This window comes from Haliotis asinina, chromosome 12, assembly GCF_037392515.1.
Source record: "Haliotis asinina isolate JCU_RB_2024 chromosome 12, JCU_Hal_asi_v2, whole genome shotgun sequence".
Lineage (NCBI taxonomy): Eukaryota > Metazoa > Mollusca > Gastropoda > Lepetellida > Haliotidae > Haliotis > Haliotis asinina.
Window position 1 is genome coordinate 48,927,759 of NC_090291.1, and position 22,070 is coordinate 48,949,828.

Genomic DNA, 22,070 nt, shown 5'->3' on the forward strand with positions numbered 1-22,070 from the left:
GTCTATATTTCGGTCTGTCCTAAGCGATACACGCCACCGTGGTTTCCTCGTGAAACTCCAGAGCAGTTAATTATAGTTCATGCCACTCACTGGAGTTGATAGCGTACAGTAATGTACGTATTGTCAAAGGAAAAGTTGAATGAATGAATGAATGAATGAATGAATGTCAACACAGTGCAATACTCCAGCACAGCGGTGTGACTACGACCGAATCTGAGTAACACCTGTGGCAGATAAAATGTCCCTAGTGTTTAATTTTCCGCTCACAAAACCCGGGTATCATTGTACAAAGCAACCTTAGCGTTACGACTATGTTAAAGTATGGGAGCGATCACCTAAGCCCCACGACTGTCGGAAGTCTATGTTAAAGTATGGGAGCGATCACCTAAGCCCCACGACTGTCGGAAGTCTATGTCAAAGTATGGGAGCGATCGCCTAAGCCCCACGACTGACGGAAGTCTATGTTAAAGTATGGGAGCGATCACCTAAGCCCCACGACTGTCGGAAGTCTATGTTAAAGTATGGGAGCGATCACCTAAGCCCCACGACTGTCGGAAGTCTATGTTAAAGTATGGGAGCGATCACCTAAGCCCCACGACTGTCGGAAGTCTATGTTAAAGTATGGGAGCGATCGTCTGAGCCCCACGACTGTCGGAAGTCTATGTTAAAGTATGGGAGCGATCGCCTAAGCCCAACGACTGTCGGAAGTCTATGTTAAAGTATGGGAGCGATCACCTAAGCCCCACGACTGTCGGAAGTCTATGTTAAAGTATGGGAGCGATCGTCTGAGCCCCACGACTGTCGGAAGTCTATGTTAAAGTATGGGAGCGATCGCCTAAGCCCCACGACTGTCGGAAGTCTATGTTAAAGTATGGGAGCGATCGTCTAAGCCCCACGACTGTCGGAAGTCTATGTTAAAGTATGGGAGCGATCGCCTAAGCCCCACGACTGTCGGAAGTCTATGTTAAAGTATGGGAGCGATCGCCTAAGCCCCACGACTGTCGGAAGTCTATGTTAAAGTATGGGAGCTGCGAACGTCTAACTACGAACTACCATAGTCGTAAGTCATGTTAAAGTATGGGAGCGATTGCCTAAGCCCCGCGACTGTCGGAAGTCTATGTTACGGTATAGGAGCTGCGAACGCGTGCAGTCAGAAACGGGCCGATGAATTGCAAATTTTATCATTGTACAAAACTGCCACCTAAATGTAAATAGTACACATATTTATTATTTATTAATGCCCAACAGCTTTCTTACACTTGAGCATTTTTCTGACTCCACCACAAAGGTTGTTTAAGAAACTACGACAGACGAGGAACCGAAGGGTCTCCAGGAATGGATTTTGAGATGTCCCCTGCCATGACTGACTGTTCCGTTTCTGAGGTTTCACCACGCCGCGACAGACAACAACTTTGGCCTTTTCAGTAATGATAGTTTCTTAAACACCTTTTGGTGGAGTCCGGAAAATGTTCAAATATCAGAAAGCGGTTGGGTATTAGTAAATGATAAACATGTGTACTATTTACATTTATGTGCCAATTTTGTACAATGATAAAATTTGCAATTCATGGCTCAAACGGACTGTAAGCGCTACGAATGTCCTAACTCTATGTTGAAGTATGGAGGGTGCGATCTCTTAGCACTCCGACTGTCGTAAACCCTGCTTCTAAGTCACGGTACGGGACCTACAATCATCTCAGCGCTTAGATTGCTTTGTAAAACGACTCTCAGTAGAAATTCCTAGATCAGCTAGGAATTTCTGCTGTTACTCAACTCAAATCAAGTGGAATTCTTCTCTTGTTAAACATGTTGCACGCTTTCAGAAATGTCTACCCGTTTATGAAACTCCATGCATCAAGATCAGGAATTCCTACTGCAGAGCTACACGATGTGTAATGGAGGGAAAAGAAGGAGAAGGATACAACGAATGCACCAAAATGTCATTTGGGTTCGAACCCTAAACTCTTGCTGAAAAAGGTGACTCCGAGATACGATCTTCAACACCCTATGCTTGTTGTAAAAGGATAACGGGATCTTGGTGTCAGACTCGCTGACTTGGCTCATCGTATCCCAGTTACATGCATCGATGCTCATGCTGTTGATCACTGGAATGTTTGGCCTAGACATATAGCTGGAATATTGCTTTGTACGGTGTTAAAGAACAACCAACCGTGAACAGAGGCATGTTTCATTGGCGTTACTTGCCAAAGGTGACACCACACGTGCTACACGTGTTCACTTTGAAGCAGGATCCGAAGACATGAGCTCACTTGAGTTCATCCACCCCTCTCCTCTCCGCAATCGGCGTTGGTTATTTGAACTGACTTGAAGATAAGACTACATAAATAGACCGAGGGAAAAAATAATGGATCATACGAAAGCACAAGTTTTCCTTTATTTTTCCAAGGTCTCTTCACAAGCTTTGTATCGTACAACTTGTGTAGAAACCTGGAAGAACACTTGTGCTATCATGCGATCCGTTATTTTTGTCTCTCAGTATGTCACATTCTTTTAATCTGAAAAAAGATTCTTCATACCTTTCTTTCAGGTTGTATCTATTTTTCAGGCATAAAAAGAAACAAAAATCTCAACGTTTTTATTCCAGAAACAGTAAACATACATTCTTTAAAAACAAGCACGTTAACATGGCAGTAAATTGAGCAGATCTACGTTGGCTGTCTATCAGTCTAACATCATTACTATATGAATACACAAAAAGTAAACATTGGGATCATGAAAAGGAACACTCATTACACACAAACGGCCTTTGCGATTATTTATTTTCAATCAATCGTTTTGTTGCTTGAACTTTAAAAGCAATAACAGTGTAAAAATAAATCTAAACTCGGCTGTATGATCAGTAAATTGCCCAGGAATACAAATCAAACATATTGTGTACATGCTGCGCGTGGTTTTGTGTTTTAAATTGAGTATTCATCGTGTTTCAGTGTGAGAAAAGCACTAACTTCATCAGCAACAACTACAAAATACAATTCCCGTACGGCACGCATCGTTATTACTTCGCGTGCGTTTCACACGCGTTTCACGGACGTGAAGTATTAATGTCCCCGGGTGAGTTAAGTAAGCTCACGTTGGTAGATATGTGCACTGGCAGTAAATGATACGACCTAGACATATTGTTTCTGTTCATGCACAAAAACGCTATCAAGACGTATTCTATCAATCACACATCAATACATGCAGTCTTTTAAAGACACATTACATTCACGTGAATAGCTGCCATGGTTGCTAGAGCTTCCATCACTTTACTGTAAAGGCAACAGGACTTCTATCAGTTTATAGGTGTTTTTTATATTTCATTTTACAACAGTTTTACAGAATTATAATGGTATTTATTATGCTATTATCAGTATTACATAACATCTGTAGTGTCTTATACGCCCACATGTTTTACTGCTATAGCCTATGAGTCTTTTCGAATTTCTTTACAGATGTATATTTCCCGAAAGTGAAGTTTAAGTTTATCATCTATGATATAATGTAATTTTAATTCTCAGACATCTAAAAATATTTCAATATATGTAAAAATGTAATGAAATAAAATGAAATCGGAATGAATGTTCCTGTCGTATGTGGCACGAGGGTAGTTTCCTGCCCTTGTATGAGCTGGAATGGGGTCCTCAAACACACACAAACTCATGAAAATGTAGGGTTTCTATATAATGCTGCACAGACTCCAGGCTGAAATCGATGTATAATTGGACACAACACACACGGAAGTAAATGTAATAGGTTACCAAACGTTTCTTCCCTCAGCTGCTCAGTGCACGTAATTAACACTTCCGGTATGACTTATGAACTTGAATAATGCCGAGATCATAATCACGATTATGCTAAATAAAATCGTTGGTATGCCACTGAGCCATTCCATTCGTAGCTACTCGTCTCTTTCCGTAACGACAATCCGGCTTGCCGGAATGACACGAGTATTTACGAATGTGAGCCATTCGTTACCATTCGCAACTTTCCGTTATGTATGGAAAAGGCAACGTTAATCGCCTTTCGCGTCCCTTCGTGTCTTTTGAAACGAGAGGAACGATATTAATGCACGTGCATAGAGACAGAAAATGAAGCTAATTTTAACACATACGAATGGATACATGACCTGATACAAAGACGCGTTAAGTCACGAATGACTAAGCTGCCTATAACGGAAAGACACGAGAAAACACCAATGATAAACAACGCAGATAAACAAAACACAAAACTTTCGGATTTCAGTATCTTGATGACAATAACACAGGCTGATTTCTCCAGTACGTTTTGATTCAGATTTATGCTTAGCAAGAGAAGGAAGTTTCCTAAACTGGTTCTACTGTTGATCAGCGCATCAACCTGGGAACCAGTCACTTCCGTGTTAACTGTTGCGTCATGGGGGAGGTGTCATGAAGCGAGTTGCTATTTGAATGTGACTACAGTTAGACTAATGACAACACATGGAATATGGAGTGAAAATATAGCTATACGTCAAAATACAATCATTTGTTCGTCGGCTGAGTCGGTATGACTTATGGAATATTAAAAATGTCATTAGCACATTAACGACAATGCCCCTTAAAGGACTCAGCATTACAAGCGCATGGCACAAGAAAGATTTGAACTTTCTTTCCATACGATATGATACAAAGGCATCTAATTACAATTGATACTGGAACACTTTCCGTATTTCATTGGTGGTGGGCATTGTGTATTTATTGTACCAGACATTGGCTGTCCATTCTAGATGCTTATTTCTATGATGGTTTTGGTGATCGGTAGTGATCCTTATGAGGAGTATGTATGTCACGTGTTACAGTTGGTCTTCTCGCCTTTCGGTATCGTTCAATGACTTCCTCTAGTTCACTATCAGAGTAGAAACATTAAGATGTATCTTACCTCACACATAAATGTTGTTTTCTGACTGACGTAGTGCTCTTCTATTATTTTCAATGTACCATGCTTACAAGTGAGTAACATTTGTGTACTCCGCTTGTAATGCCGACCTCAGTTGGTACTTCGTGGTATTAATTCTTTATTTTGAATAACATTGAATCACGTATGGAAATTAATGATGTTTTGCGAATGCAAACCGATGAAAGGGAGATAACTCTAAATCTGTTTTTCTTGTCTGTAAATCCGTGCCTCAAACAGTTCAAAATAGACACTGAGGTGTTCGATAAGATAAATACGTTGTTCACTGGTCCCTCTGGACCCTTGGGTTGATGTTTCCCTCGTGACCAGTGAACGACTTATAACGTAATTGCTGTTCTGAACTTTGCATGCCAGAAAACGTTACCACGAATCAAAATCTGTACCAGGGATTAGCTATTCCGTAAATTTGCCCGATTGTAATACAACCTGTACTGCCCGTGGTTAAAAAAATCTCTCTGCGTGCGTATGTTTTGATGTGACGCTTCCGACGAACAAATAACCCTACGTAAACCATGGTGACCTAGGATGAGTGACCTTGACCTAATGGGAAAAGTTACACAACTCTGAACTCCAATGATCCATCAACGCCAGAAAGTTGGTCCGAAGAGAAGGATGCCTCTACCTCCCGAAGGCCGCGACGACGGGGTGTGATCTCAAACTCCACGCTTATGGTTTCGTTTGGTCCAATGGCTTTTCTGAAAGGCAGTACGAAAAGACATTACGGACTGTTTCATAATAATTATGGTGTGTCCGTACACAGAATAACAAAATATAGATAACTGAATGATAATTACACAGCTGTGCAGCCTTCGCGAAGGTAACCAGTATGTGTTGAACCCAATACGCACACGCACACACGCACACACGCACACACGCACACACGCACACACACACACACACACACACACACGTACACGCAAACAAACAATCATCATCACGACCTCTAGCCATAAATAATAAGCAGTGGGTAAGGAGCTGTGGTCAGAGATTTGATGTTCCGGCACACTTGGAGGAGGGTATATGTACCCTATTCTGTAACATGTTTAGCGTGTATTCCAAACGTCGGATGGCATGTTTCAAAATAGATCTACCATTAAAAAGTAGGGGATATTCCATTTTGCAAACATACCAATAGCCAATGCATAGGAGACTAAATTGTCACATTTCCCGTTTATTTCTCGTCATCATCTGCATCCTCCTTGGCTTCGTCATTTGCATTCTATCAATCCGATACCCCCTACTTTTTATGGGTATATGTACACGCTTACTTGTGTTCTAACTGCTGGGCCTTGACCGCTGACCCTCCCTCAACCTGAATCGACGCTCCGGTGATTTTGAAGTCCAAAGGATTCTTGAAGGTCACTTTTCCAACATATCTCTCCTTAGGATGGATTTTATCAGGCACCTATAGAAGACGAATACAAATTGTGGGCTGTTAGTGAGTCTAACAAATGGAATATTTAAAACCCTTAAACATTTATGTAATATTTTGGTCTAACTATGGTATAATGAAGAAAATACATTCTCAGGGGTCATTTGAAATATATACTAATCAAAAGAAGTTAAGAAACACCTGATTCTTTCATACGACAAGTTATCTATTGGTTTACTATAGCCCTTAGAACTGGAAATTCCCTAACTTCTGACACGTGGTACATATTAAAAGTGAGTTTAACATTAAAACATGCATATTTGTAATTTTAGGAACTGCACGTAACCCAACACAGGTCACGTTTCCTTTTGATCAAGTTCAAAAGTTAATTGTTGGACTAGCGGTATGTTTTACACACAAAAACTCTGCTCAATGTAATTTTTAAACAGCCTTTTGTTGTATCACATATATAAAATCTCAATGTGTGTTAAATGTCATTTTGTTGCCTAACGATCTTGCTGAGTTGACAAAAACATTACTTGTTAAATCCTACCGCATAGAATAGTAATGTTATTCTGTCTTTGTGTGTATGCTGTGGAATAACCTTTCGGTAGTGGTAAAAGCAACAAAACCCTTGAGTCGATTGCACCATTCCACCTGAATTACGACCAAAGGTTAATGAATCACGGTGAATACGAATGCTGGTACACTGTGATCAGAAAAGGATGAGTGTACCTGGTCCCATAGTTGCACCCGACCCGTGAAGGTCCAGGTTAGAACATTGGCCTTCAGTAACCCATGTTTGTCGTAAAAGACGACTAATGGGTTGACCATCGGTTCCCAGTTGCGCAGATGGATGTTCATGCTGTTGATCACTGGATTGTCAGGTCCAGACTCGATTATTTACAGACCACTGCCCTATAGATGGAATATTGGTGAGTGTGGCATAACACTAAACTCACTCACTCATAGTTGTACCGTACCTAAACACAAGCAAAGGCAAGTCAATTAGTTCACTGAAAAAGAGCAACGCTATGTCTGTAATGCCACTTACTGAGATGGTAAGTGGTGGTATAAGAAGACAGAATGACTCTGTGTCGGCCCACAACTGTTTAGTCTCCAGGATGCGGTAGTTGGCGCACGCCTGGAAGGCCGCCTCCGGGTTCAGCTTGTTCTGGAACAGTTGGCGGCTGATCTTCACTTTGATCTTCTCCTCTGAGAAAGACAATTCAACAAGAATCAACACAAGGCAAACATGATCACACTATTCCGGGTCAGATAAGTATGGCCACATTTGGTGCGGAACTGGGGTTGATGTATTCAGCTTCCGGTGTTCGGTAAATGGGCAGGCCAAGTTAACCGGAAGTATGTGTTTCTATTACAGTTTAAAGGCCAGACTGTTTATATGAATGATGTCATAAACAAACAACGTTACTATAGAAAACTATAAAGCATTTAGTGTTGTGTAACCATTAGATTGTTACATTGTCCCCAGTTACCCTTATTGGTCACCACAGTAACTACGTTAGCAGCTTTACAAGTGTGACGTCTGCTCAAGACCTTCACCACGTCAACACCCGAAACAAACTCACTCACTCCCAGTTTGTTTACTCACGTTGCTTGGCTTGGATTTTCACGTCGGTCTCCTCTGTTTTCAGCCTTTTGGCGGGATTGCCTGTGTAGTATGACGTCATCACGGATATGCGTCCACGGATAGTTCGCGCCTGGCTGGATTTGTTCTTGATAACCATAGTAACCACAAAGTCTTCTGACACGCTCGAACTGTCAGGTACATCGAGCGTAAAGTCGACATCAGTGTCCAAGTTCTTGCCGTAAATATTTTCATCTTCCCGAGAACTGAATTGGTTGACAAACTTGACAACTTCCCTCTCCTTGGCCGAACCTGTCGTAATGGATGAATTAATTGATTAAATTAAATAAATAAACACATGTTCATTTGAGGCACCTTTGTGAGATACTGGTCGTGAACAGTTCTGCCATCGTGTTGGACAAGGGAACTGCGCAGTAACAAGTTGTGATACTGTTAGTCCTGAGTAAATGGGGAGGTGTAACTGATGAGGTGTACAACAACGTTAACTGACTCCTACCTTCGGGGTACTTGTAGAGGGGGGTCACATCCTCCCGTAATAGGGAGGTGTAACTGATGAAGTGTACAACAACGTTAACTGACTCCTACCTTCGGGGTACTTGTAGAGGTGGGTCACATCCTCCCGTAATGGGGAGGTGTAACTGATGAGGTGTACAACAACGTTAACTGACTCCTACCTTCGGGGTACTTGCAGAGGTGGGTCACATCCTCCCGTAATGGGGAGGTGTAACTGATGAGGTGTACAACAACGTTAACTGACTCCTACCTTCGGGGTACTTGCAGAGGTGGGTCACATCCTCCCGTAATGGGGAGGTGTAACTGATGAGGTGTACAACAACGTTAACTGACTCCTACCTTCGGGGTACTTGTAGAGGTGGGTCACATCCTCCCGTAATGGGGAGGTGTAACTGATGAGGTGTACAACAACGTTAACTGACTCCTACCTTCGGGGTACTTGTAGAGGTGGGTCACATCCTCCCGTAATGGGGAGGTGTAACTGATGAGGTGTACAACAACGTTAACTGACTCCTACCTTCGGGGTACTTGTAGAGGTGGGTCACATCCTCCCGTAATGCGGAGTTCTTGGCTTTGGTGCTGATGCACTTCCCGACGGCGTGGCTGTTGATACGGACTACCTCCATAGCGCCATCCTCATCCACCTGCAACACAGTGGCTGGTGCTACCCGACTGGCTTCTGACTGATATCTGATATCTAAAACCTTACTTCACGTAATACAGTCGATCATGAGAGAACACATTTGGACATGATGAAACTGTCACAGACATTGCATATGTCTTCCCACGTAGCCTCGGTTCTAATACGGCCATTTTTCCCGATTCTCGTAAAATCCTCTATCGGCAAAGAATCGCAACGCGATTTGTCTCTCTTCTTTCTGTCCAGTCAGAACCCGTGTTCAACCATGGAGCTAGCTGAGTAACACAAGCAAATGTGGGGTCAGAAATATCCTTCCTCTGTCTGGGACCTATGTTGATGTGACAACCTAGACATTTCGTGGCTAGCTTTTCTGTTGTCATCGAGGGAGACGCCATTCATCCGCCATTACATAACTGAGTTTGCTTTACGCATCGCGCAGATGAAGAGGTTCTAGTTTTTCCAATTATACCTAATGCACAACTAAATCTGACTGCAACCAATCCACTGATCCAGGACACTCGCACCACAAAAGAGCCGCGTTACACAGGCCACCATTCTCTTCCCACAGAGGTTACTTGTCACATCTTCCTACGAACCTCTGTTCTAATACAACCATATTTCGTGGTTGTCATAAAATCCCCTAGCGGCAAAAATGGCAGCAGATTTATTTCCCTTTTTTCTGTCCAATCGGAACACGTGTTACATCGACTAAGATTCAACTTGTCAAATGCAAGCAATTTGGAGAAACAAAAATGACATGACTGATTTCTGTCTAGAAGAAACATTTCAGTACCGCGCTCGGGAAGAGGTTCTAGTTTTCACGATGCCTCCGGAAATTACCGAGATATTTCGAACGTTCATTTTGAAACAAGGTCGCTGATTGCACTACTAAATGTGATTGCCTCAAGTTACGAGTCTTAAACACTCGCACCATGAAATGGTCGTATTAGAACAGAGGTTATGTAGGAAGATGTGGCAAGTAACCACTGTGGGAAGAGAATGAGAGGTCACGTGAAAAGATATGATCTGAGTAACCTCTGTGGAGAGAATGACTATAGACAGGGCTCGTTTCCGTAATGTTGTGGGATTGTCAGTAGTATGCGTCAGCACAAAAGTGGAAAACGTCAATCACCATGTGCTTCATACCTTCAAGATTAAGATCATACCTCATGGGGTACTGTTGGATTGGATTACAGGTGGCACATGAAACCTCTCTCTCTCTCTCTCTGTCTCTCTCTCTCTCTCTCTCTCTGACCATGTTGAACCTACCTTCCAGTGGACCTTGTCGCCGTTCACTTCGCTGAAGATGAAGCCAGTGTCGTAGCTCAGGTACACATGACCTTCCTTGATGGCCTTGAGAGACGCTGGACCACAACGCATCACGCCTGGCAAAGGCAAAGAAGCATTTCCGGTTTTTACACACGACAGATGGGCGACAAAAGACAATGTGTCAACAGTATTCATGGACCCGTGTAGATGTCCAGAACAACAACACAATATTTGTTACTTTACATTTTATAATAATATCAGCTCTCTGGGGACCGTGCATACATAGCCGGTGTGTGTGTGTGTGTGTGTGTGTGTGTGTGTGTGTGTGTGAGAGAGAGAGACAGAGAGAGAGAGAGACAGAGAGAGAGAGAGAACGACAGAGAGAGAGACATGCTTACAATCATAGGAAGGCCCGTGGTTTCACTAAATTTGTACTTTCTGAGATAATTTTGAAATGTTTGTTTTGGCATTATTTTTCTAATGCGTCAGCTTAGAGATTGTCTTCACGTCATCAGCAAGGGACATGTATGCATAGTTCAACATCTAAGTGGTACCTTCGCTGAGTTCCTGTGGGGTAGAGTCGTGAGCCTGCCAGCCGTCGTATCCGGCGGGGAGATCAAGACGTCGCAGGTACGACTCATTCCACACGTGGAAGTTCCTGAAAACAGTACCAGAACGTTGATACAGCTCGCATGGTACATATAAACAGTGGGAATTAGTGAAATCCAACAGGGTAACTATAGATAAGGAGCGGCATGGTTATTTAATGGACACCGTACAATATCCCGTGTATAACCGCATGTTCAAAAATATAATAATGAATATATTTGCTGTGGCCCTTTTCTGCAATTCGTTTGTGACACATATATGGCACTTATATATTACTCTACACACATATAGACCTTGACACACGTATTACACTCGACACTCATTACACACATATTAGACTTGTCACATAGATTACACTGACATACATATTACCCCTGTCACTTACATTACACTTCACACACATATTACATTTGACACGCATAACACTTGGTACACATATTACACTTGACGCATACATTACACTTGACACACATACAACATTTGACACTCATATCACATTTGACACACACTTGAGACACATATCACACTTAACACAAATCATATTTGACAAACATTTTACACTTGACACTCATATAATACTTGACACACATATCACTTTTAACACTCAAATGACATTTGGCACACATATTACACTTGACACGCATTACGCTTGACACATACAGTACACTTGCCTCACATATTACATTTGACCACATATAATACTTGACATACATATAACACTTGACACACATTACACTTGACACATATAACACTTGACACGCATCACACTTGACGCACATTTGACTTGACCAATATATTACATTTGACATACATTTTTTATCGGACATACATACTCTGCAAGATCATCTTGTGTAAAGATGAAACTTCAAATCCTCAACCACAAACCACCCAGAAGCCTACGAGGACCTTCAACTCATACATATGCATGCAGAATGTCAATCAACCTACCATACGGAATCATCCATCCAGTCTGCGGGTTCGCCATCTTCGTCCCAGTGGGAGTCAATGGTCATGCTGTTGTCGGTGTCGTGGGCAGACTCGAAGTTGGTCACAGATCGTGTAGGAATACCCAGGCTTCGCAACACTGGAGAACAGAGCATTGAGAGACAATGGTTTTAATCAAATAGATGCGGAAGGGGTACATTTCGTGCGATAGTATACACTACCGTATGGTATGGTAGGATACCGCAGAGGTGCAACAGGCATAGGAGCCTCCAAGAGGCGACCTCAGCTTTTTGTGCAAATCTAGTTCCGGAAGACAAAGAGTGTCGCTACAAGTTCTGCTGGTGGAAGTGCACTCTAATTAAAGATATTGCGTGTGTATGGATATAGAGAAAATGACAGGAGCCAAGCTACCGCGCGAAGCATATGCCGAGATCCAATCGGGTCATTTGTCCCTTTGGGAAGCGAAGAGGAAATACCACATATTGCAAGATATACGAGATATACGAGAATCCAAGGTAGCATAGACCCCGAGCCACAAAGAAAGAAAACTTCTGACATGGCAGAAGTCCTCAAGACCCCGCTGGAGAAGTGACCCAGCATCTTGCTTTCTGACCGACAGAAACAATCCTATAACGATTCGGCCACATCGGAATCACACCAGATCCCTCGCCAATTTCTCGAACTCTGATTGCTTTCGCGAGTTTGTGAAAGACGGCAAAATGATCGATTTCGTTTACATCTACCCGCCCAACCAGTTTCGACCTGCAGCGAGCAAACTCGAGGACAGACACAACCTCGCTGTCATATCGGAATTCCCTACCATCTTCGAAGCAGACAACTTGACTTGCAAGTGCGGTGCCATCGACTACAGCATCGGAAGAAAGACATGCGTTCTCTGCTGAAACAAAGACATGGACTACACATCCCAGGAATGCCTCCTGATCAAGGTTCAGGAGGAACTCCTCGACAAACTGCTGGACAATTGTCCATGCAAGAAGAAAGCTAGTGGGGAAAGCAGACCTGTTATGCAACAGTAGTATTCGACACACCCCCTTGCCCAACTATGGCGCCCAAGGATACGGAAGCGGCAGCCCCTCAGTGGAATGAACACCGAAACGCTGCAGACGTTCTGGAAGGAATCTACTGATTCAAAAAGTTCGCCGGAGCCAAGAGCGGACTGTGGCTACCACTCGATTTGCCGAATGGTGGAGAAACGATTCCAGTCTACGGCTACAAGATATGAGAAACGGTTCCAGACGCCAGAATGCAATGCCTCCGATTCAAGTGTTTATAACTTTATCAACTTTATGTTTTCATGTTAATATTTATAAGTGGGTAATACGTTGTATGTATGTACGTGAAAAGTATGTTAATAGTCGCCGTATCTCTCCTCTAACATTGACGTGGACATGTCGCTTGACATCCAATAAAGAATATTGGGGACTGTCGGCCAGGTAGCCATGTAGTTAAAGCGTTCCCTTGAGTCGCCGAGTTTGAATCTCCACATGGAATATGGCGTTTCGTGATATTGCTGGAATAGTGCTAGAAACGGTACAAAAAGCCCAAACTCTCTTATTCACAGCACGCGCGATGTAGTGGCTTTGTTAAAAAATGATTTCGAAGAAAATAAAACATTGCAATGTAATGAGTTCACCAGTTATCAGATGGGTGTTTTGTGTGATGTGGTTTAAGTATGTTTACACATGGCTTATAAGCCGGTCAACGACGTGTTGTGTTTTGAAGCATAAGCTAAATATCACCAAATCAAAGAATACAGAATATCAGGTCTTGATATAAACACCACAAAAATCACCGTGTACAGTCACTTGTGCCTTCAGGCGAATATATAAAATAAGTAAAACTATAACCTGTTTAATACAAAATACAATAAGATAAGTCTCAACTTACACGTGGTTACCACTCCAGAAAACACCCAACACTGTCCAAATTTCACCGGCTTTCCGGTCTTGTAGAACTGGTCCAAGATGCCGACACTTCCGGGCCACGCCCAAGGTACAGTTGTACCTTTAGGGTAGGGCTCTGACCAGCGTCCCTCAAGAACCCCGTCGTCGTCGTTGCTGTTAGCCTAAAGATGATGTCAGATGACGTTGAAATGATGCTAAATGAATTGGCAACGTCACAGATTTTGCAAGCACGGCGTTCATGCATCACTCATCACTGAGTTGATATATGTCCCACAATAAGTGATGACGATGTCTTAGGCATAATATTCATCACATAATCATTTAAAATGGATGTTTTGGTTGCTTAGCAACGACTCATTGATCTTATTTTTCAGCTGTATGTTGGTCTGTAAATGCGCTGATGTGTTACACATTATCATGACTGTATTCTAGGCCGGTGGCATGTTGCTGAATATAAATGTCTGTCCGTAAATGATCGAGAAGGGACCAGACAATACAGTGATTGATATCATGACTAAGGATCTACGCAAATCGCATTCTGTGGTATGCAGTAACCAATGTCACTACAAGCAAAAGTACTGTGACCATACCAGCTAAGTAAACATCGAACCTAGACCAGACAATCAAGTGACTAAGCAAGTTAACAGCCTCACCATCTAATCATAGACCAGCATCTAATCTTTTAAATGAAAATAATATTCACAAATAAGACGATTCATAAAAGTAATTATGACATAGCATAAAAGGAGCCAAGATACTGCAGAAAATATATATCTGTCATGGTCTGTCTAATCCTTTCACATAGGTCGCCCTTTACGACCGGCGCGTGTTCTGAAGACCTCTAATGATGGTCTTCATACACGAATGTGTTGTACAATACATGACCTTACCATGGCCGCGATAGCCCGGATGACGGAAACTGGGCTTCCTCTTGCTGTGTCTCCGAGTTCTGCTTTGTCAAGCAGCAGGAGCGCAGCGTCCAAGCAGGGGTCATCGAACTAATTAAGAGATAGCCAACACAAACTATGAATACCTTTGACTTCGAATGAGTTGTGTAATGTCACCAACCATGTCTGTGACGTCATAAAAAATAAATACATGCATAAATATCTTGGAACAACACAAGTTTTGTTGTGAGTCCTCTGCTTTTCAAACTTTCAGCCATTTTCGGCGAAACATAAACATAACATAAACATGACATAAACACTGAGCCTCACTCATAGTAGGAAGTCGAAGGCTGACGAGTGTAACCAGCGAACGCATCAACCACTTGGCTACCTCATCTTGTAGTGTTGAGCAATAGAAGACTGTTTCTAGATCACTACAAGACTTGGTTGCTGGGAAACATAAGAATATAGACAAGGAGCCATTATGTCAGACTGATAAACTGGACTTTGGTCTAATGGTCTCTGGACCATGTCAGAAGCCAATCATTCTGGGTTCGAATCTCAATTTCGACAAAACTTTACTGCTTGGTTGTCAACGTCATATCTGGGATCAAAGCAACGAAAAGTGAAACCACATTCACTCATGTGTTCTTTGACCGTTACACTGACCTGTCCGAAGTTCCATGGTCTGCCTCTATTGAACCTGGCATTCCCAACCCATATGCGGCCAGTGTCTCTCAGCACATACTCATCTCTGTCAGTGCTGTCAGCCATGTACACTGTATCATCTGGTGGACATAAAAGAATGGCAGTTACCTCATAAACATGACCCACGTGTTAGCCATAACACAGTCTACATATACAATACACCCCATATCACAGCCCAGATATAAAATATAGGTCATACTGGAGGCCATTATACAATATATGTATCTATATCTATATCTCATCTCTAATATAAAGACCATAGGTCATACCACAGATGTAAAATACACAAAAGGTCATATTGCCAAATATACAATATAGCTCATACTACAGCCCAAGCATACAACATACGTCACCCCACAATCTAAATATGCTATAAAGATCATATCGAAGCCCAAATATACAATATTGCTCATCGCTCATCACAAATATTCAACAGAGGTCATATCGCAGCTCAAATATAGAATACAGGTCATGTCGCAGCCTAAATATACAATACAGGTGGTATCCCAGCCCAAGTATGCAATATTGGTCATACGACAGCCTAAACTTACAATATAGCCATACCACATCCCAAATAAATAACACTGATCATTTCACTGCCCAAATATACAACATAGGCCATACCGCAGCTCTATTAATTAACACGGACGTTATCATGACTCAAATATTAATATTTCTGATAGTTTGGCTGCGTAACAGTGACTATCACTACATAATATAGGAAACCTGAACGTGCTCTCACGATTTGAAATTGAAGAAATTATGAGTTTTCGAAAAACTCCTTTGAACTGTTTCAAATTCAGAAAAATATGATCTAAATGTATAAAATAACACAACTTGATATTAATAAAAATCTTTGGTATCATGTTAGCACCATCTTACCTCTTTTAAAAGTGTTTTTTTCATATCCAACCTAATTGTTGAACTCTGCGCGAGTCCTGTCTCCAGTCAAACTTCGGATAACAAAGGGTCACTGTTTGTGTAAGTGCCCACAGTGTGTGTGTGTGTGCGTGTGCGTGTGTGTGTGTGTGTGTAAAAACGTCCAAACGATTACAAAAAAAAACATGAATGTACTACATAAATGGCAGTGATATATTATGAACTTGAGGCTAAGATATCGAAATGCCTTCATGGCAATCGCCAATGGATCGCGTGAATTAAGATTTTACGTTCGCTTATTTGACTTCTGGAAACTGCTGGGCGGAAGAACAATATCACTGTTCACGGCAAGTGTTGTGTTTGGTTTTTAACACCCGAGCTAGCAATTGTTCAGATTGGCCTGTTACAATGTCTGTAAATGGTCATACAATGGCTCATAGTTTTCAAGCAATTCTGCGCATATATCCTGACAGAGTACAACTTCTGAAGAGAGCCGTGTCTATATGAGCCCACCTTTACACCAAGCACTGAAGAGAGCTATGTCTGTATGATCATACTTTTACACCAAACACTGAAGAGAACCGTGTTTGTATGATCCTACCGTTACACCAAGCACTAAAGAGAACCGTGTTTGTATGATCCTACCTTTACATCAAGCACTGAAGAGAACCGTGTTTGTATGATCCTACCTTTACACCTAGCACTGAAAAGAGCTGTGTCTGTATGATCCTACCTTTACACCAAGCACTGAAGAGAACAGTGTCTGTATGTCTCCATCTTTGCACAAAGGATTGAACAAAAGAGTGTTTATATGATCCTACCTTTACACCAAGCATTGAAGAGAACGAAGATATCTTCATCCTCCAATTCGTATCTGTTTATCTTCTTGTCGCTCTCCGTCTTGCTTTCAACGTATACGCTGTAGCGGCCGACGATGGCGCGGTGGAAGGGCGTTATAGTTGCCGTCAACTTGCTTCCACTGATGTTGACCTTATTCACATTCCAGGCCCGAGCACGCTTCAGAGGTTTTGTTTTAGAGAGGAGAGGAAGACGGAGTAGACTACCCTTACTCTCCTGGGGACGGGCACCTGTAAGAAAACATTGAATTAATACATGGAACAGAAAATTAAACGCAGCTCTGTCAAGTTTTAAAATGGAAGACTTACACATGGACGCTTACTTTTATGAGATTTCATTTCTTCGAAAGTTGCGTTTCTTTTGCTGTTCAGTATATATATATAATTTGCAAGCAGAAATAATTCATAAAACGTTTGTTGTGTCATTCTTTCTCCTTTATTTTGGGGTCAGTGAATGTCGCATACAAAGCTTGCCTACACATATAAACCATGCATTTATAGCATTTATACACGTATATATCTCATGTAAACTTCACGCTATAAGTTACAAGTAAACAGAATCCACAAATATGCTGGACAAATATAGATAGGGATATATGTAAACATTGAAATTATGAATAATGATCAATCTACCCAATGACACACTGATAAAATATATCAATCATAAAAATACCAATATCCCTAACTTATTTTGTCCAGTATAGTTACCTTATATAAGAGCAGTGATGTACCCTAGTGGTTACTGTGTGTCCACGCCCCCCAAACGCATACCACATGCATGCACACACGCACGTCCACGCGCCCGCCCATGTACATACGTGTGCATGCACGCACGCATCCACACAATTCCCTGCCTCCCCAAGAATATATTTTTAGTGCACAATGACCTGTTGTAAATTGTAGAACTATGACGTCAGAGTCTTTGTTGATGGCACGGTCGAACGTGATGGACATGTCAAAGGCCTGCCCCCGTCGGACGATCAGCTCATCCTTGTCGAACTCGTCAGTGTGGTGATTCTCCTTGTTCGACTCCTTACAAAAATCGACGGACGACACCTTGACGGCTTTGGCTGAAACAAGTAATCTCTGTTGTAGTAAACCAGTTATAAAATACACATATGCATGATCCACGTTAACTCGAGAACGCAACACCATTGCATTTAGATAGTTCGAGATAACCGGAGTGGTGATATATCAGACCAGGATGTTGGACAAGATTCTACAAATGGTTATAGTTTTCTATTATATGTTTGGACAACAGATAATCCATGTTAATTCGAGAACATGTGACCATGACATTAAGATTTTTCGAGACAGCCGGAGTGTTGATATCAGACAAAGATCTTGCATAAACAATAAATTAGCATCGTCTTACAAGACTTATCAAAGCAATTAACATCAAGTCAACTACATTAGACACTAAATAAACGAAAAGGTACGAGAGAAACAAAGACAAGATACGTTAATGCATCAGAACAATACTGGAAGAATTATGTAATGCAAGAATAGGTTAATATACGAGATCAAATAGCGAACATACACATGTGATAACACATATATTGCCCCTATGACATGTATCCTAAACGACAGGTACAGAACAAGTGTAAAAGATTCACTCGAGGTTTGACGAACAGTAAACGATCCACGTGGATATCACTAGGTGCAGACTACAGTTTTGTGGCTGAAAATACATAACTGCGGGTAGAAACAAAGAAACCACTTTAAAACGAGAAGGAGCCAGACCGGAGTACAATGTATGAAATCATATCTGGAGTTCCTGGCAGAAATATTGCACGAATATTTCTAAGATCGTTGTAAAACCCAACTCTGACCAATAAGAAGATATCAATGACACCTCATCCGTTTGTCCAGACCGACGTAATTACCTTCTGCAAGGACTTTAAGGGCCGCAATCCTCTTCCTGAACTCCTCATCGCTGAACATGCATCGTCGACGTCCCTCCTGATCCCCTCCCATCATGCGACATCGCCGACTGCGAGTCCTATAAGAATGCAAATGTATCATTTATAGATGCAATGTCAACGTGGCAACAGTAGTTCCATAGCGTAAGAGAGTAACGAGCGCTGGAAACAGGAAGTCAGAATTCGTGAACTCTGGATTCATAACAGAAGACTTGAAATGACGGGTGAATGGGTTAATGTTGTTTTAAGTGTCAGTTGACACATTGCAGCTACATCGCGGGGGCACGTCAGCAAGGAGCAAACCAGTTACTCCAGCCATCAGCAACGCTCCATCCCGCCGACGCACCATTCAACACACTGTGCCATACTTTAACATGAACTTACGACTATCTTAGCGTTAAGAGAGCTTCGAAAATCTAGGCCAAGCCCGCGTCGCCTTACGACTGTCTCACCTCTTATACTTTGACAGACTACAATGGTTTAGCGCCTATTTTTTCATTTTTTTTTTATCCAAAGAGTCATCACATTTTTCATCACATCAACTAAATATTAAAATTTGCTCGTAACATTAGCGGCATTGCCCTCCAGAATTTGAATGAAATTCTGGTTGATACGTTCCACTTTTTGTATATTCATTTTGAACTACTTACCTCCGGCCGCTGCTTCAAAATTCCTCTTTACAAAACAGAACGTCCAAATCATTTGTACCTTTCAGCGTCAAACTACATAATAAGTCTTGACCTTTCACTCCTCACATATGTTCCCTGTTTTACTTCGTACACTGCTCTTACGTGCATGGTGATAACTTATAAAAGTTTTGTATGTATGTCAATAATGTACACTGCTTTTGTTAATCTTGATATCACTATTGTGTTAACTGCCAGTGCAATATTTTATGATCGTTAAATGCTACAGAGTTCTTATGAATGTAAACCATATTCCCTACGTGGATAACAAGGGCTTGTCTTACTGTCTTAACTACTATCATCTGACATGGAGCTAAGACTGTCTTAATTACCTCCTGTACTTTGACATGGACTTACGATGGCCGTAGCGCTACGACTGTCCTAACTCCTATACCTTAATACAGACTTACAATGGTCGTAGCCCATGTAACTCCGATACTCGGATACAACGTTTTGGCAAATGTGAGGTGCACGAATTTAGGGATGTATTATTAAACACAGTATATCATTCACCTGGGAGTGACTGGCGTTTGGAAAAAACAAGTAATTTTGTCGAAACTATCAGTTATCCACCTTTGCGTGTACTAACATGATTGGTATGCTTGAAAGGTTTCATACACTTATTTCAACATTGCGCGTTACAGAGATATTACAACCTTCAGGCTCTGTGTCCTATTCAATCCAGCTAGCATTTATAGTAACAATGCTATACAGTGCGATCCCTGACCCCTTGGCCCCATACCAATACACTCTGGTATGTAAATGCCATATTGTGTCATTGTTTAAACTTTCGCAGGTTTGCCGACGAGAGCGAAATACGATAACACTATAGATTCATAATACCTTGACCATGATACCCACTACTGCACGTTACCACGAGTGTGCGTAATCCGATTATCCAATGAAGCAATAAAGCCATCTGACCTGCGTGATATTACAAAGACATCTGTACGTATGCCCTACATGCGGGGACCACAGACGTTGTCTTATTGACCTCGTCTGGCGGGATGGACGCCCTGACCTGGTTATGACGGTAAGTGTTCCCTATTTCATCATCAACGTATTCGCTATACGGGTTGTTGTTATATCTACAATTTAAGTAGTTAATATGTCAAAGTGTGAAATATCTGTTCAACAAAGTTCAGTCTAACACAGTCAGAGTAGTAGGGAGATAAGGAAAGTAGAAAAGGGACTTTGCTGAGGAAAGATTAGTGTAGAAATGAGCAATGCGTTTTTTTCCTAAGTCCCAAGCGATTTATTTGGAACAGATCATGACTTTATGTAAATTAGTCTGCGTTGATAATGTATTGCAAATGACACTTTTTAAATGCTCTTTATAAAGCTAAACTTAGCTTAATTCATTATAAACTATATCTGGCGCAAAAAATAATAACTTTAATACTGAAACTGTTAAGGATGTCTCACTGTCAATATAAAAGGAAACAGGTAGGAGGGGTCGTCTCAAACGATGTGTCAAGGACGGGGTGTCACCAACAGGGGGTGGGGTCCGGCTGGGGGATAGAGATATCAGCTGAGACACGAAAATCCTTTAGGAAATGAATCAGACATCGTCAACCACGCAGAAAGGCATAAAATATCATTGAGATGGACCCTTGTGCCCGTAGGCAGCACGTGCATTCCATGCCAGCTGATCCATCGTCATACCTGGCTGGGCGACCTTTTTACAAACTGTTGTCTGATCTATAGTTTTCAACAGTTGTGTATATTTTAGGGATACAGAGCAGCTGCCAAAATACAGGGTTTTTTTTATTTCCGACAGTACCTGAGTGTGTTTCTGCAGGTAAATTTTCATTTTAATTCTGACAAATGAAAAATACAATTATTTTGATGTTTACATTACTTAAAACTGACATCTAGCAGCTAGTTAAAATCTCCTTTTGTTGGTCATGTGACATTTGACCGTTTAATTTTGAACTACATTTAAACAAGCCTAACACAAAATAGCTAAATAGGAATCATATTCATTCTTCCTGAGACGATAAATAATAATACACACATCATGTGCAGTATCGTCATTCAAAGAAACGACAAACATGAGACATCGGAACTAACGTTTTGTTAAAGACAAAAGAAGAACAATCAATAAGTATGTCGTAGCCATCAACATGAAAAAACTTTTTTTTCAAATATAAAATTATAACTTTTTCTTTGAGATCGACAGTGAAGCATGTTCAGTGTGTATGGCCAACAGGTTATCTGTGTCTGGTCCGCCTAGTGATTGCTGGGCGTCAGACTGCAGCGCCCGTGACGTAATGAATGAAGAATGTGTTTGTGTTCAACAAAATAAACAAAG

General features: G+C 41.6%; 1 protein-coding gene across 1 annotated transcript in view; it reads right to left on the reverse strand.

Moving 5' to 3' along the window:
- Window positions 1–2,580: 2,580 nt before the first annotated feature.
- Window positions 2,581–22,070, reverse strand: part of LOC137258342 (protein-glutamine gamma-glutamyltransferase K-like) — a 29,785-nt gene continuing 10,295 nt past the window's right edge. The window contains exons 2-15 of the mRNA XM_067795989.1: window positions 19,035–19,150; window positions 18,036–18,218; window positions 17,113–17,379; window positions 15,374–15,492; window positions 14,708–14,815; window positions 13,801–13,978; window positions 11,896–12,031; window positions 10,893–10,996; window positions 10,339–10,454; window positions 8,947–9,073; window positions 7,920–8,207; window positions 7,359–7,519; window positions 6,201–6,337; window positions 2,581–5,627 (exon numbers count right to left, since the gene is read on the reverse strand). Of these exons, the coding sequence (XP_067652090.1) occupies window positions 5,486–5,627; window positions 6,201–6,337; window positions 7,359–7,519; window positions 7,920–8,207; window positions 8,947–9,073; window positions 10,339–10,454; window positions 10,893–10,996; window positions 11,896–12,031; window positions 13,801–13,978; window positions 14,708–14,815; window positions 15,374–15,492; window positions 17,113–17,379; window positions 18,036–18,218; window positions 19,035–19,150 (2,182 nt within the window). The 3' untranslated portion in view covers window positions 2,581–5,485. The remainder of the gene's footprint in view (window positions 5,628–6,200; window positions 6,338–7,358; window positions 7,520–7,919; window positions 8,208–8,946; window positions 9,074–10,338; window positions 10,455–10,892; window positions 10,997–11,895; window positions 12,032–13,800; window positions 13,979–14,707; window positions 14,816–15,373; window positions 15,493–17,112; window positions 17,380–18,035; window positions 18,219–19,034; window positions 19,151–22,070) is intronic.